Source organism: Rhipicephalus microplus, chromosome 2 (assembly GCF_043290135.1).
Source record: "Rhipicephalus microplus isolate Deutch F79 chromosome 2, USDA_Rmic, whole genome shotgun sequence".
NCBI classification, from domain to species: domain Eukaryota; kingdom Metazoa; phylum Arthropoda; class Arachnida; order Ixodida; family Ixodidae; genus Rhipicephalus; species Rhipicephalus microplus.
The window spans coordinates 211622989-211640939 of record NC_134701.1 but is presented as its reverse complement, the minus strand read 5'-3'; the positions used below and the strand labels follow the sequence as shown (position 1 = coordinate 211640939).

The window sequence follows — 17951 nt, the reverse complement described above, 5'->3', positions numbered from 1 at the left end:
GTATGGCGATCGCATTCGATAGGTATTTCCGGCACTTCGGGTACAGACCTATTCCATGTTTTTACACAGCGGTCGTCGACATACTGAAGCGCTTGTAGCGACGTCGCATTGCGTAGGCTCCGCCCAGCCCAAAGCTCGCCACCGCCCTTTATGATCACGTGACAACTGGCACAGCAGCTGCAAAGCTGCCTCCGAGCACAGCGCGTCGGGGAGCCTCCCGCACACCAATGACCGTAGAGGGCGGTGGCGAGAGTTGGGCTGGATGGGAGACTGCATGCCGCGACCTCGCTACAAGCGCCTCACTGCGTCGACGGCTCTTACCACTGTTTACAAACATGAACTAGGTCTATATATAGAGATTGCCTTTGGGGGGGGGGGGGTGCAAATCATAACCGATAAAAAATTGGAGACTTTTGAGTCTCCTGTCTAAACTGTTACTCTTACAGGAAAGAGAGAGCACCTGCATAGCAAATCTGCATGACAATCACTACGCTTTCAAGAGCGCGTTGTTTGTCCAGCAGTCGAGAACAATCTTTCCTTGAAAATGTGATAAGGTTCGTAGTAAGTGACCGGCTGGCGTTTTTCCGAGATACAAATACGGCAAACCCAGCTGTGATCACTGAAAGCGTTTCTGGGTCATGGTGAATATTCAGGGAAATATCCGCCGCGTGTCTGTCAAGTCCCCCTCACCCGCTTAGGTGTAACAGCTCTTGTATTTCTTTTTATTTCTGATTTATTTACTTAAGCGGAATTTTACTTGTAAAATCAAACGTTTGCCAGTTTATCTTCAATCCATTCTCTTAAGATCGAGTCATCTTCGCCCATTGACACGTTAGATTGTCACTAAGGTCTGACGCGTCTTTCGTTAACTCGCTGCGACATATCCACCCCCACCCCCCACCCCAAAGATAAAGAAAAAAAAAGAAAAGCAAGTTATAAGAACGGCAACCGTGACGAGGACCTTCGCAGCTTAGCGCGCCCTGTGCGCGCCAATGCCGATTTACATTCGAAGCTTCCCCTCCCCCTCCCCCCTTTTTTCAGAAAAATATATGCTATTGCCACATATTGCTGGAGGACCGCTAAACCCTTTTCACTCGTTAATAGAATCGCTTAAAATTCAATAACGTAAGGATTATCGGCTTGGCGAGGTTGTGTTCTCCAAATGTTGTTTCAACGAAGCCTGTCTTGAATAGAGTGACATAGAATTCTAGGTTACTCTAGCCTAGAGCACGCGTGTTGTACGATTGATTGATATGTGAGGTTTAACGTTCCAAAACCACCATGTGATTATGACAGACGCCGTAGTGGAGGACTCCGGAAATTTCGAACGCCTGGGGTTCCTTAACGTGCACCCAAATCTGAACACGTGGGCCTACAGCGTTTTCAGTCAGCTCCAACGAAAATGCAGCTGCTGCAGCCGGGATTTGATCCTGGGACCTGCGGGTCAGCAGCCGAGTACCTTAGCCACTAAACCACTGCGTCGGGGCATCGCGCTGTGCGAAACAGCACACGTGACGCAGTCGAGTTGGCATACACTCGCCACAAATACCAGCGTCGTCGGAAAAGCGGGTCGTCAGAGAAACGTGTATACGCAACAGTTCCTATTGCTTATGTCACAAATGCCTTGCGTTGTCATCCTGCGCTATGCGTCACCTTATTAAGAGGCGTACGTAAATCCATGGACTCTATACAGCATATCGCGTGCTATACGATGGTCTCGTGACTACAACGCTCGACTGCTGGCCAGAAGGTCGCGGGATTGAGTCCCGGCAGCTACATTTGCATTTCAATTGTGGCGAAAAGCTATAGAGGCTTGTGTACTTAGATATAGGTGCACATTTAAGAAGACCAGACAGTCGAAATTTCCGAAAGTCTCCACTTCGGCGTCTCTCATAATCACATGGTGTTTTTTTAGGAGGGATGGGGTGGGGGTGGACGTAAAATTTCAAGAATTCATATGTAGCACATTGTCGCTAGTTTTTCTTGAGTTAAAGCCTTACCGCGCTGAGACGAACTGACATGCCGTATAACCACATGCATTCTGCTTCGTTGTAAAGAAGAAACAGTGGATAACCGCGTGCAACCGTCCAATGAACGCCATGTCTGAAGCACCGGTGAGAATGGGTACAGCTGATGTGTCGGGTAGGCGGGAGTATTAGTTTCGGCGCATGCGCATTATGTACACTGGCTTGCGCAAGCAGAGGCGGTCTTCGCGCAAATTACACTCCCCGTGGCGCGCAGCGGTTTTCAGCTGTCTTCTTGTTCCAGGTAAAAAGAAAGAGAACCATTCAGTCGCGCTGCACGGGCGGTACGTGATTGCTCGCAAGGAGCGCTCCAAGCGCTTGTTCTCGCTTCGTGTAAGACAAAGGCGTCGGTAGTCAGCCGTCGGCTGTGCTCCGCGGCGATAAACTCTTTGCGGAAGTACAATCGTTACCAACTGTTTTGTTCTTTGCCGGTCTCTTAATTTGTGCGTCCCGCTTCCGTGTGCGTGTGTGCACACGGAATGATGTGATGTGTGCGACTACCACGATTCTACGTACTTCCCCTAGTGGTTAATGCTGACTCACAGGACTGTGGCGCATGGTTCAAATGACTTGCGCTCTTCATTAGAAGAGTGCGAGTCATTTGACGGTAACTCGACACGAGACTGATTTGTAAATTGCTTTAAGCATTCCTTTTTTCCAGCCGTTGTTGTGATTTGGAACAACCTAGATGGTTCCCTACGCGAAAAACCAATTGAACTGTTTTTGAAAGAACTGCCTAAACATATTTTGTAGTATGTTATAAATGCGTTGTATGTTTTTTTTTTGGTATTGCTTAATCTATGTTCGTTCCTTTTCCTAATGTACCCACTCCTGCTATGTCTCGTGTATCGAGACAGCAGTATTTATAAATAAATAAATAAATAAATAAATAAATAAATAAATAAATAAATAAATAAATAAATAAAGGCGCATCGCTTATACGACGAAATGCAAGCTGGCATTATCTCAGCGTAAGACCGATTTCGTGTCGACATTGACCACTTCTTTCGAGATAGTTGGCGGACTGCAAACATCACTTCTGCTCGTTATAATTCAGCGCCGCCATTAATGCTTAAAGTTTCGCTGTTTTTTGGCGGTTATTCGTTGCTAGAAACCTTGTCATTGCACAAGGTCCGTTTATCTAACACACAGTAATTAATGATGGTACGATAAAGCCGGATATTTTTAAAAATCTTCGTCAGTCGTCATATATACTGCAATGCAAAGAAGAAGTTAATAGATCGGAAGTTCATTACTGTTTGAAACTGTTGGTTATAGGTTGTAACAAACCTTGTCGTTGGGCAATGTGCGTATATCTATCAAATAGTAATGATGTTTTGATAGAGTCAAGCACTTTTTTTTTATATTCGACAGGCTTTGAATTACTCTAAGGATCAAGGTACTAGATGGAAAGTTTCCTCTTGAATAGTTAGGCAGCTTCGGGGTAGCGCGGGCTTGGACTTTCTTCGTGACCTGTCCCTTCTCGGCTTGTGGCTAATTTTCCCGCAATAATTGTTCGAGAAAGTAATTTTCAACCAGTTTTGATATTAGGTATATAATTAATGAAGGAGGTGGCGGATGGCGAAGAAGGCTTTTGAAAGAGAATTTTTGTGAATTCGGCCTGGCTTACCGTGAAACTATAGTCGTGTCAAAAATTTGATTTCGGAATAACTCGCATGCGGAGAGGACTGTTCTCAAAAATAATTAATTACAAAAGGCTTGTAAGAACTATCTGCATCACTGAACGTATTAGTTACTGTTCTGTAACCATCTAAAGGGAGAGCGGGGTTTCGTTTTTTTTTTTGTTTTTGCAAACTTTTGTGAGGCTGATCGTCGATAAGTGTTTCTACCATTCGGCGGTCGGGCACTCTCGTTGCTTCAGCGTCAAAATGTGCTGAAATTTTGGCCTAAAATAATTCTAGTGTCAGTGCTGATTGATTTATTGATTGATGTGTGGGGTTTAACGTCACAAACCCACCATATGATTATGAGAGACGCCGTAGTGGAGGGTTCGGAAATCTCAACCACCTGGGGTTCTTTAACGTGCGCCAAAATCTGAGCGCACGGGCATACAACACTTCCGCCTCCATCGAAAATGCAGCTGCCGCAGCCGGGATTCGAACCCGCGTCCTGCGGGTCAGTAGCCGAGTACCTTAGCCACGAGATCACCGCGACGGGGCTAGTGTCAGTGCTTTTTGCGAAGGCAGGATAGGAGGATGTCCACCTCTTTTTCTTTAACTAGGATGTCCGAACTGATAAGCGAAAAAGACGTGGTGTACGCATGTGAACTTGTTTTACATTCGTAAATAACCGATACATAGGACCAGAATAATTTTCTTCCTTTACTCAACGCAGAACCTCGTGTTGGAACCTAACAGCGAAATCTACAGTTCCTGGCAGCGCGCGCCCATACCCATCTACCTCAAGTACTACTTCTTCAACATGACCAATCCAGACGAGATCATGGCTGGCACGGAAAAGCCGCGTCTCCAGGAGGTGGGCCCCTACACGTTTCTGTGAGTATCTCTGCAGCCCGCTAAAGGCCAAGTGCTGGTCATCCCAGTGTCACGTTTTTTCTTTCTTTCTCTCCTGCCAAGAGAGCAGAAAGGAAACAAAAAAATCACAGCATATCCACGAAGTGAATGATGATGAGTGGAGCCAAGCTTGGTCTGTCCGCCCGTCCGTCAGTCTGTCTGTATGTCTCTCTGTTTGTCTGTCTCGAACGATTGTTCTCCTATCACACCAACCCCCACACGCAGTGCGTGCCTTCACGCCATCTAGTGAACATTGTCAGAAGCAGCTGGGAGTGGCTACGATGAACAACGATGGAGGGACTGAGCCAAAGCGTAAGGAGCTTCGCCCCTAAAAAACAAACTTGCCCAGCAAAGTTTACCAACATGAAGCCGGCAATCTTCTTCACATATTTCGTGATCGATTTGTATTTTAACACGTGCTCCCCTGGCAGGGATCATGTCTGTGTCTATACGCATCTATAATGTTTCAATGCTCTGTAATGCTTCGAGGTTAGTAATTCGATTTCCCATGCTCCAGTAATTTGGGGTAACGAGCTTCTCATCGGGAAACCGATATAAACCTAGACAAGAGACCAGGTGTAGCTAGTAGTGGTTTATTGAGCTGTTTGTCAATATGTCAGTGAGGCATTTCTTGCACGGTAGTATAATGCGCTCGGTGTGTGGTTGTGCCAACTATCGGTACCTGCGTAAAACCGCGCGTGAGATCACGAAGGAAAAACGGGGCCCCAATTATATCACTTAATCTCGCTCCGCTTTTTGCCTATGCTGTGTAAGCCTTACACATGTTTTCAGCTGAACAAATATACCTGTAGATTAATTGCCCAATGATTTCGATCATGCCCGTTGGGAAGAGAGGGAGAGAGAGCAGGTTATTTTCAGTGGAGCACGTGGAAGCTGTGCAACATGACCGGTGACGTTTGTGGTCGCGTGACTGATACAGCTGCGATGGTTCTTTTTTTTCCTTTTTTTCTCAGAAGTCGCGCAAATTGAGCAATAATATCGTGAGGCTTCAACGGACGCATACCATTAGCAGCAGTTTAGTTGTCACGCCATGAACGAGTTGATGAGCTGTCTATGTAGCCTGATGGGCGGCATGACATGGTATGGTCGTCAAGGACAGCAGCACTCGGAGAAGTTTTTTTTTTTTTGTAGAGGTCACGGGATGAGAGGAATAGTACAGCATGTGTAGCATTAGAAGGTGTCAGGATTTTGTAACACAGCATGAAGGGACAAACGCGTTGCAGTGGCAAGGACGAAGAGCCTTGAATTAAGGACGTCAACGACAAGAGTTGCACTGTACTTGCTTGATGCCGCCTTCAGATTCGTGGACGATATGCCCGCAGATGTAAAAAGCACACTACAGCAAGCAAAAAGATATGTATGTAGCGTTTTTTAGGGGCGAAGCTCCTTATAACGGCACCCGTTCGTCCCCCGTATAGTATGTTACAAGTATAACATTTTGACCTCCAAGGTGGTGCCGGTGAGAGATTTCTTCTGTGCGTTGTTGAACAATAAAAAATAGTGCTCAATGTGCATGTCAATGGCTGCTAATGGGGAATGAGAGACAGGATCATTCGGCCTGTAGTTAACGCGCACGCTGCGATCCCCATTAGCAGCCATTGGCATGTACATTGAGCACTATCTGGCAAGAAAGGGTTGCTACGTTATACTCGCTGGGTGCAACCTCCTTAGTTTTAAAAAAGGTTTAGCGAGCGTTGAGCCGCAGTGCCATGAATACAATGAACTAGTATATACCATGAATGAACTCGAGGTGGTTAAAAGTGGGAAGTAGATACGAAGCGCAAGCCGTAAGAAAGTAAAAGCCGAATTCTCCTGTCTCTCATTTCCCATTAGCAGCCATTGGCATGTACATTGAGCACTATCTGACAGGAAAAGGTTGCTGCGTTATACTTGCTGGGCGTAACCTCCTTGGTTTTAGAAAGGTTTAGCGAGCGTTGGGCCGCAGTGCCATGAATACAATGAACTCGTATGTACCATGAATGAATTCGAGGTGGTTAAATGTGTGAAGTAGACACGAAGCGCAAGCCGTAAAAAAGTGTGCGTGTGCCACCTCTCGTTTAGTCCATATATGGGAATGTCCGCTGAATGGCGGTGCTTCTATATGCGGAATATATGATGAAAAGATGCGAGATGGGGGTACTTGGAGTGTTGAATAGATGGACGAACGGAAACACAGACAGATGCATGGATGGACGCATGAACGGATGCAGGCGCGGATGCATGGACTAACGCACGCACGGACGCGCGAACAGACGCACAGGCGGACGGGCGGATGGACGCATGGACGGTCACACAGACGAACGCATAGACGGACGGAAGCAAGAATGAATGGACGGACGAATGTTTCGCCCCACTCTCCATCATTCACTCCGTGGATATGCTGTCAATTTCTCTCTCTCTCTCTCTCTCTCTCTCTCTCTTGACACTCGACGTCCTTGGTTTGAGAAGTAAAGAAGCTTAACGGGTCGCTCCATGTTACGGGACACCGTTTTTTTTTTTTTCTTTTTTAGAACGGGTCCTTTAGAACAGGAAATGAAGTTTCTAGTTGGCACATTTCTTGCCGTAAATACAGTTACGCATGCCTTAGGAGGAACCGGCAGTCTAACCAATTTAATTAAAGCATATCGCTTACATTATGTCTAACGAGGCTGGCGTTGGTGGTAGGTTCTTGCGAAAGTTCTCGCGCTGTAGGCACGGGAATTTCACTTCGTTTAGCTTAGTAAATAAGTACACTCTTTAAAGAAAAAGTTAGGAAAAAGCTTGTAACAACAAGCAAACAGTTAGTAACAGCAGCTGTTGCTAACTTCCTGCTGCTTTTTTACTGCCAACTTTAGCAAGGGCATGTAAAGGTGGCAGTAGTTACCACCTTTTGCGCATCCTTACACACTTTTTGGCATGCACTTCTTAATTAAACGAACCCATTAAAGAAATCGTAGTAACTGTTAGTCTTAAGTACCCCAACCCTTTTTTCTTAAAGAGTTTGCGGCTTACGCGAAATAACTTTTCGTTAGCGCGAAACTACAGCGCCGTTGTCGCAAACAGTTAACCGCAGCGAAGCCTACTCGTTGGAACTCACGGTGCTCGCCTGGCTGAAACACTGGCTGAAATTCTCTTGCGCAGCGAAACTCGAGAGAAGGTGAACATCACGTGGAACTCGAACGGCACCGTATCGTACCGACAGGTGAAGCGATACTACTTCCAGCCGGACATGACCAAGGGGTCGCTCGATGACGTCATTACCACCCTCAACATGCCCATGATCGTGAGTATACATTCGTGAATACTCCCATTTTGAGTTTTCACGCACTTTCACATAAAAAATATTTTCTGTCACGTGTATACGGTATAACAGAAAGGCCTCCGTCAGCAGTAATTTAGCTTAGGACAACGAAATGACCGCTCTAATGTGGCTATATTGTGTGTTAGGAAAAATGGTTAATGATTTGGAGTATTCGGTATTCTACTATGGGAGAGCATAATGCATTCCCGTGTGTTTCATACTCGGCGGGGTGGGGGTGGGTTAAAAAGTGGGTAACGATTTAGAGTACAGGGTATTCTACTATGGGAGAGCTTAAAGCCGTCCCGCGGAGATAGAAACAGTAGATGATAAGAAGAGCCTACGTGTTTAGAACAAGTGGTTAACGATTTAGAGTACTCGGTACTCTACTATGGGAGAGCATGAAGCCTACATGCGAACAGCTGAGGTGTATCGCATAGATGTTATGCAGCGAATTATCTGGCACTTGCGCGCTGTAAAGAAAATGCAGCCTTTGTAAGTGCGCCGCTTATACGTGTATTTGTAAGCAGGGTTTTACAATAACGGGCAATCTCTTGATCGTGGGTTTGTCGGCGATCTGTTATTTTCAATGTGGCAGTCTGATCTTTTATTTAGCTTGCTGGTCATTTCACGTTGGCACATATAGCTATTGCTCGGATATGAAGGGCTGACCGTCGTTGTTGCCTGTAACAACAGAGCGTTTCGCTGCTAGACACGTGTATCGAGGTTCAATTCTCGGCATGCACGAAGGAAACGGCTAGGAGGGACCATCGTACAAAAAAGAAAAAAGAAAGAAAGAAGGAAAAAAAGTAAATGAGCGCTCGTATGCAGTGACGTAAGAATAAATAAACTATCACAAAGGCCTAACTTCGCTTGCCTCCATTTTCCCCAATAGACAAGCGCTCCTAATTTGTTTTCTTCGTTCGTTCTTTTTGTATCCCAGCTCATCCTTGCTACCTTTGATGCTTTGTTTTCCTGCCGTATATATCCAGAATGAGTTGTAAAGAAATAATAAAAACAATAAACGTAGAAGAATCTTTCAGTGCATTTTTATATATTTCAGCCATATATTGACTTCGTACCACTGCTTCCTTATGGCTCTGTTACGAGTTCCGTACGTGATTTCTTTCGAGTACCTTGACAAGTGCGCCTACACAAAAATGTTCTCATACATCTGCATTACGACACTGGTAATTACGGAAATAGTACAGAAGCGTCGATTAGTGCCGCCGTTCTGTCTCTCTCAACTGATTATCGTGCTCGCTTCCCGGCTTAGCCCTACACGTAAGCAACACGATATAGGTGGTAAATCGACCGGTTCTTATGAAGCTCAGGTGCTTCTTTTTTTTTTTTACTGCGCTGAAACGGGTTCTATTTTTTGTAACAAGAGGTTGTTATGACACAACGGTATTACTTTTGTAGTTAATTTTTTTTTATTCTTTGAAACCGTGGTTTATCGACGACGAGAAGAAATTCCTTTTGCCAGCCTTTCGTTTTGCGCTTGTCGCGTCACGAAAAAAAAAATATTGATAAGAGAGAGGAAACGTGGCACACAGCTAGACGTGCCCGACCGTTTCTGGAGGTGAACACGCGTTTCTGTGGACTGATAAACGTCATCGTGGGTCTGGAAGTGGGCTTGACTAACCGGTTGGTTGGCTGGTGTGTTAATTTGCAATGGGCTTGCGTGTCTGTTTCAGTGTGCGCTAATTTGCCTACACTGAAAGCGTCTAGAACCTTTGTGTCTTGTATACATATTCGAGTACAAAGGCGTGAGGTTTACGTCGGGAACTTTTATGGGTCCATCGGTGCACATCATCAGCTGCGCAGACGCGTTCGGGAGTCCTGTTTTTTGAAGACTTTTCAGCAGCGCGTGCTTTTTTAGATGCGGAGCATCTAATACTCGAGGCTTGTAGTGCGGCGCCGTCCGCAAGCTTCCTCCTCCTCCTTCCACCATCTGTGCATCCCTTCCTCCTCTACACACCGCGCGCGCTTCACTCCTCCACCATCTGTGCACCCTTCCTCCTCTACACACCGCGTGCGCTTCTCCTCTTCACGAACATTCGCTAGGTGTATAATGTAGCGCGCATGCGCCGTCACGCTTCGAGAACATCGGCAGCTGACGCGCGCGCATGCGCCGTCGTGCTTCGAGAACATCGGCAGCTGACGCGCGCGCATGCGCCGTTGCGCTTCTCCCCCTTCTCGAACATTCGACAGCTGACGCGCGCATGCACCGTCACCCACCATCTGTGTCGCGCGCGCTTCTCGCCTTCGAGAACATTCTACAATTCTCCTGATTCTCCAGTGGACGCGCATGCGCCGTCGCGCTTCGAGAACATTCAACAGCTCACAGTGCATGCGCCGTCGCGCTGTATATATACTCAACGTCGGCACTCGCTCGCTCAGTTGCCGCTCGTCGGTTGGTTTGTACGGCGCGTCGACGTCCAAGGTCGCGGTGAAATGAATGCCAACGAATCCACAAACACAATGATCGACATCCCTTCGACCAGCGCCGCCCTTTCGCATACGTATGTACGTGTTCACTCATTTAACACCCCCTCCTACAACCACGTTAACCAATTTAGCCATCGACCCAAGTAAGTCGCAATTTAACACCCCATTTCACAACCACGTTAACCAATTTAGCCATCGACCCAAGTAAGTCGCACTTTAACACCCCGTTAACCAATTATATGCTCCGCATTCTCCTCAGTGTTCCCCCGAGGGAAGCTGCGGGCAATTTTTTTGACAGCGAAGCGTTGCAGGTCTTAATCAAAAGTGAAGTTTTTGATGTTTACGCGAATAATAAGACAGAGAGAAAGAGAGAGCGTAAATTGGGACAAAGACAGGAAGGTCAACCGGAATTGTAGCAGCCGGTTTACTACCCTGTGCTAAGGGAAGAAGGAATACCGAAGCTGTGCTTATGTTTACGCCGGTGATCTCTATGACATGGCATGACAATCAACTTTATTGTAGTTCTGAGAGGCGAGGCAGCGGGCCAATCAGGTAGGTCCCTATTCGGCCGTTGGTTGTAGTCCCATGTCGCAACAGAGAAGCCATGCCTCTCTGCACGTTCACGGGCCTCCTGGACAGCCAGACGTCTTGTTTTGGATCTGCGATTGCCGTCGTCCAGTCTTCTCTTTTCAAGTCCTGTAACGCAGGGCCCTGCCAGAGTATGTGACCTCAAGAAACAATATTCACCATGATCTGGGCAAATTGGACAAATTTTTAAATTGAATAATTAGAGTTGCTTCCAACAGCTTTGGCGTACTCACCACGAGGGGCGTAACCAAAAATATAAATCCTGGGGGGGGGGGGGGGTGAGTGGAGGCGGTATGAGTTAAACAGCTCATACCCCCCCCCCTTCCCTTTACATTATTTGGTCAAGCAAATGTTCAACACGCATGACTCACATTAAGTGGTCCGACGCTATCGATAGTGTCCTTCGAGTGCCTGTGGCTTACTTCGCTCACGTAAACCTCTGACCTCCGCCACCAAGTAAAAAACAAAAAACATTGCCGCTGCTGATTGGCATCAATCAAAACAAAAACACCAATGAGCTGGATAACAAAAAAAAAGAAAACGTTGTTGGTGAATGCGTGGGCACTGACGTCTTGCAAGAGAGAGCACGGCAGAAGGATCCCACTTTCACCCTTATCTTCTTCCGTCCTACATAGCGGTTATCTACCAAATGTGCCCGGAGTGGGCGAAATTTTTCCCTTAAAGCCGTATGCACATTGCACCTGGATTTCAAAACCATTCGTTCATGAACGTTCAGTTTGTTTGAGCGTGCAGCCATGGCTTATAAAATCCCGCTCAGTGTCAGAAGATGAAAAGAGAACGTTCCTCACGCGCACGTCTGACCTCGCTTTCTTAATTTTTTTTTTTGCACCCCTATATCATCGTGACCTTGGCGTGGAACGTGACGGTGGACGTGAAAGCGTCCCTTTAAAACCAACACGCGGTTGTAGATAAGGAAACCGAAAAGAACACGCGATCCCAGCGGGCGGAACACCGCGGTCAACTCTGCGCAACATAAATAGTTGCCAGGAGTCGAGCAAGCAGAGAAAGCACGACAGGACGTTAATCTGGTGGCGGAGGAAAAATACTGGACCTGTTTTGCCCGTCTTACACGAAGTACCGCATACTTTTCTGTTTCTTGCCTTTTCCTGCCCATATCTGTTTTTTTTTCTTATTATTATTCGAACTTCTATGCACATTGGCCCTACTGTTAGACTACCTGCATAGGATGCCAGCAGGAAGTCGGCCGCGTATTTTCGGATCCGTGCGCACGCTTTAACCTTGACTGTGCAAGTGAATGAAGAGAAAACAGCTTCACATTTGCGTATTAAAACCCGCACGTATACAGCGCAATCTGTCGGCGTCCATTGCTGAAAATATGGGAGAGACAGAGAGGGGAGTGAAATATTACTTAACTGACGACGAAGCGGGGTAGTGTCAAGAGGTATACTTATCTGTAAGGTGCAACGGAGACTTTGGTAAGAGGAGGTGGGTAGTATAAATTGAACTCGTGTTTATACTGACATACTAGTTGATTTAACTGTTTCATTTTTAACTGGTACATCTTCTCAATCGAATGTGAAGGTTACTAAGGGAAGCAATTTTTTTTTGTTATCGATCAAGTCTTGAAATCGAGAGCTTGATGACATTTGCATAGTGACCACTTTCCCCATTTCTTATATGCAGTGCGAAAATCAGTGTTTTTGTCGCAGATGGGCGAATCTAATTGTGCGCGTAATCTCTATTCGCAACTGGGCACTGGCATTTCTTGAGAACAGAACTTGCGGCTCGAAACGGATGACATCAATGAAACGTGCCGCAGTGCATGGCACAGGATGTCGGCATAAAACACTGAGTGTGTGCTGGGGCGTAACGTTTCAATGGAACACCTCTGAGCTGCGGAACATGGCTTTGGTCAGTGTTCATCTCCCGCGACGTTACTATATGACGCCGACGTTGTGCATTCCGCATATGGGGATACATGTTAGTCGCACCACACGAGGAATCCAATTCATGACTCGTAGCAGAGCTAGCTGTGGCAAAACACAGCCACTGAGCCACAGCTGCGCCAGGTGTTCCTTGTCAAAACATTACTCGAAGGGCGTTTTTGACGTACTTCCGCACGCTGCTGGGCCGAATTTGTACCCGCCGTTCGCATACGGTGTAGTTGCTCTCTTGTTTCTTAACGGTATTTACGTATAGATCCGCACGTGCACGTTGCCGGCCTTGATTGCCAAGGTAGCCGAAAGAAAATTTCGCCGCTGCAGCTTCGCGTACGCCCTCAAGGGCGCCACGTCGTTGCCTTCGCCTTGGCGACGAGTCGGGCCTGTCCGTCCGTGGCGACGCCTAACTCTGCAATGCGCGCCGCCACGCTCGACTGGACTCCTGCGGTTGCAGAAGGCTGCGAAATGCATCGCCTGACTACCGTATAAAAATGTTGCTTCGCAAAAGAGTGAATTAACGTCGCCCTATGTACTGTGCCTCCTCTATAACTGAAAGCTTCACGGTCGCTTTCGACGTCATTTGCCCATGGCGCATTCACGTGCACGCGGTCTTCACTGGGTGAGAGGATCTATCTTGATTAGCAAGTAGGGAAGGCTCCGTTCTGTTTCCTTTCTAGATGCAAGCGTTCCCGTAGAAGTGGCGGCATGAGACGGACCGAAAGAAGGGAACTGCATACACGAACGGCGCCCGGCATGCGCGTTGCGGTGGCGGAACTGCGTGCCAAGCAATAGACAGTTGTAGTATACCGGGCTTAGCGGGATGGCCTGCTTAGCGTGATAGCGGGATCTGAGTGCGCATGCGCAGATACGTACGTTACCGGTGCTGCTTACCGTACGCGCACTATTTTTTTTTTTTTTCAGATTTAACGTTACCCTGTCAGCGTGACGGAAACATGGCGGCACTTTCGGACTCCTGCGTCGAAGTGATTTTGACGTAGTTGTTGAAAGATTCACTTCGTTCGCAGCAAACGACTATTTAAAATGGCTTTGCTTGCCTCTAGTTAGCTTAGATGACCGATAATTTTTTAGATAACTTCCTATTTTGAACGTCTCTTGGCCTAATTAGAAGTAATTAAAACATTTATGTAACCGAATCGGCAGCATAAAGGTTTTCGCGTTTGGTGCCTGGTTCATATTTATTTTCTTTTGTTATTACTAAAATAAACTTGTAACAATGCTTCGCGCGGTGACACCGCCAATCATTCTCGTTTTCTTTCTTTTTCACTGCCCATTTACTTTTCAACCCTCCGATAGGTGGCGCCACCATCCCAGCAGGGGCATGTGAACCATGTGAATGCTATCCAGCTATAAAACGCTGTCCCCAACAAACGTTTGCTGCACAGTAACGCCATTCCCTTAACCTCCGCTACGCTATCGGTAACCTATAGACGGGTTTAAGGTCACAAGCGTTGTACCTTAGCAAACTTCCGGTCACCCCATTTACCATCTTCTAACGTCGCAACTCAAAGCACGTTTTCAAGCTCACTTTAAATGTTACAAAATGACTTTATTTGGTTTTTAAGATAAAAGAAACGTGTGTGAAGTTCGAAGAAATATTTCACTGTTTTTATGTAGCTCTAAAAAACATTTATTTGAATATATTTTGCCGAATATGGGAAAGAAAGTGTAGAATATCAGCGGGCTACTTTCTAAAGATCTTCTTGCCCACCATGCTTTTATTTCACATCGGTGGACAAATCCGGATGTCATCAAAGGGGCTGTGTTTGTAAACAGTGAAAGGGTCTATAACTGTTCAATAACCTCCTAAGCTTTAGTCACGATGACACAGTGGCCTAAATCTTGTCAGTATGAGCAGCCGCGACATTTCTGTGTGTCAGAGCCGTGTGACGGAAAGAAGGTGCGCAAATTGTTTTCTGGGCATGCACTAGCACTCAACCAAGCCCTCGAACACGAAAGGATTTTTAAAACTTAATTCAGTCATATGGCGAAGACACTCAGAAAAATGGCTGCTCGTGCACGCTGGTTGTATGTGTGGGCGAGTGTCCACCATGGTAGTTGCAGCCGTCTCAGTAAGCAATTTCAATGTCATCTTTGAAAGAGGGCATATAGCTTACTACTTAACGTAAGCTATCTCGAGCAGGCGCGTAGCCACAAATTTATATCGGGGGTGGGGCAGGCCTCCTCGATTTCGGCGAGGGCACTCTCTTGAAATGGTCATTTTTTTGGTTTCTAAATTCCTTGGCGAAAGAAAATAATAAATTCAGGTTCGGTTGGGGGGGGGGGGGTGGCGTGTGCCACTTTTTGGGTACGTCCCTGATCCCAATGGATCTAACGTGCTCACCTCTGCAAATTTTAATTTCGCGAACGTCGAATACCAGGCGGAGCGTTTGGTGGTTGAAACACTGGCTCTTTACAAAGGAGCGAAATGGGAGTAAGTGCTGCGTTTCGTCCCCGCAACTTACAGTTAGTCCGCAGAGGGATTAACTGCAAGACGAGGGGGCCGTGCGCAAACTAAAGGAGGAATCGTTAGGCCACGTGAAGGAACTTTCCGGCGCAGTGGCGGCCTCGAGGGAAGGGTCAGCGTGCTCGTTAACAAACAGTTCGCTAAAGAAATAAGCTGTTAATAGTTTAGTGTAAATGGTCGTGACAACTAGAACGACTACGGCAGGAGCAAAGTAATATTGTTTAAATAGCATACAATTAAGCAAATGTGTGAGCTCCCTCTCCTAAAGAAAAAAGAAAGAAAGTGCTCGCACTGAAACTGTATCAATGCGCGGCGTGCTGTTCTCGGTGAGCTAACCCTCGTTGGCGTAGCGTTGTGTTTTGGATGTGTTATCGCTATGTGGTTGTGATCGATGTTTCTTCTGGTGCACTGAATCATCTTTACGCTGTGGTAAACGTGATCCGCTACTGGAGTGAAGTTCTGCGCTATCGAAATGCTGCGCGCCGACTGAGATATCGCCTGAGAGGTGAGTGTAAACAAGGCTGCCATCACTCCGCGAGATTTTACCTGTGTGCTGTTGATATGTAATGACCACCGCTTGTTTAACATTCACGTTCTTCGCGAACAAAGCCCGCATGGTTGATGAGCTCGCGCTACTTATCGTTGCGAGTGCTGCCCCATCCGCTAAGAATTACAAGCGTGATGACTGGGTCATCGAAACGTGGTAGCCTCGACCATAATGAGGGCTCAATATTAGCTGTAGCGAATACAGCTATTAAAAATTGTTTTGTTTTCAGAACATCACAAATAATCATTGTTCACCAGAAATTGGCGCGGCTTTCGAAAAGAAGAATTCACTTACTCCGCACAATGTCCTCTTTTGCAAGGTAAACAAGTGATTCAGGAAGGTTGGCTGTTAACATTGCATGTCTGTATAGCTTGGCTTGGCACCGCTAAGAGAAACCGGCCGATGTAGCCGAACCAGGAAGCAATATTTCTCATCATAATCTGCTTTCACTTAGCAGCCTTTGTTTTTCTGCCTCCCCTACCCCTTCACCTCCATCTGTATTCACCCGCTTCCTCGCTTCTTTGTTATATTTCTCTCGTATCTGTGTCAGACAGGCTGACAGTGTTGTTGCAGTGTACTTGTGCCCTGAGCATGTATGTAGCCGTTGAAATTATTTCATCTTTCCCATACCCCTCCCATGCGCAGGGTAGCAAACCTGCTGCCTATAGGCTGGTTAAGCTCCCTGCCGTTTTCCTCCTGTTTTGCTTCCTAGACACGCCGAGGTGCATGGTTGCACGTGTTTACGTGGCGAAACAGCTAAACTGATCAAATCTGGTTTTTTTTTTTTTTAGCGTTAGCTACACTGGCCTCGCTGAGCCAATTCCGCGTGGCACGGGTCTGCGTATGCGCAATGATACTCCGCCGTCGCCGCGCGCGGCTCGCCGCTGGTGTGCGCGCAATTCGATGCGCTGCGCAGACGATCAGTGGTGTCATGCACCGACGCCGGCACCTCCCTCGCACTCGGCCGCGGCCGCGCGCGACTCGCCGCCGCCGGTGGGTGCTTTTCTGAGGAGTGCCGTCATAGCCTTGGTAGACATATGGACGCCGACGCGCGTGCCTTCCCTGTGCAGTCGCCATCTGACACTGCGCTGGAGCCGCTTGATAGCGCCTCTGACTGGCGTTTGCCACTGTGGTATAGCCATGGAGAAGGAGAGTGCAAATTCTGCTCAACGGTGCAGTAGAGCGGAGAAGCTTAACTCATCAGATACTGAAGTAGTTGCCCAGCAAAATAAATATACATGTGCCGCATAATACGTATACCGTGTGTGTGTCATTGGAACAGCTGTAAGCATGATATCTGGAAAGCTAAGAATAATCAGCTGAATCTTTGCTAACGCTACGTATATCCTGGCATAGCTGAGCTAAGCCACAGACATTTTTTAAGCGTCCCCCCCCCCTTTTTTTTGCGACCAGGCGGCTGTTATTGCTATCGCTTACTACCTCACCACTGCTTGCGTGGGTGACAACGTTATCTGAAAGAGCAATGCGGCAGTGGTCACGTGGTCGGAAGCACTTGCCCTCCCCAAGTCAAACCTGCACTTGCCCCACTCAAACTACGACCCATGGATACAACAGCTTTCCTCTCCCCTCCCCCGCCGGCCATAATGACGGAACACGGCTTTACACTCTACTAGACGAAATCCTGCCGGTGCCCCTAAAAACAGCGTAATTGGGGATAGAATTAAGTTTCTACTTCGGTTTCGTTTTATTTATTTAATTTTTATTTACTTCTTCATTTATTTCTTTGCTTGTTCGCTGAGCCTGCATGAGAATAATGAAATTATTTATTCGGCACTAATTATGTGGCTTTCTTAACATCCACTGGTCGTGATTAGCTGTTTACCCTACCAGTGGAACACCATTTCTTCTGCTGACAAAGCGTGCAGAGGAAATGCGTCCTAATATAATCGTTACGTCGCGTTCCAATCGCGGTTTAATTTTCGTCGAAATGGTTGTGTCGGCACTAACACAAGTCGTTGAAGTGGTTGTGTTGGCGTTCGACAAAGTCATCGTTACCATTACGCCACATCTAAAAGCCTTGCTTGCGACGTGTGTCGTATATTTAAGTGTTTTTACGGCCTTGGGAATTCGCCGTCAAGTTG

At 46.9% G+C, this 17951-nt stretch overlaps 1 protein-coding gene across 2 annotated transcripts in view; it reads left to right on the top strand.

Moving 5' to 3' along the window:
- The window catches only part of LOC119169572 (protein croquemort-like), a 114165-nt gene that overhangs the window by 50467 nt on the left and 45747 nt on the right, over positions 1-17951 (top strand). For both annotated transcript variants that reach the window (XM_075875487.1, XM_075875484.1), the window contains exons 2-3: positions 4380-4540; positions 7700-7841. In XM_075875487.1, coding sequence (XP_075731602.1) covers positions 4380-4540; positions 7700-7841 — 303 coding nt within the window. The remainder of the gene's footprint in view (positions 1-4379; positions 4541-7699; positions 7842-17951) is intronic.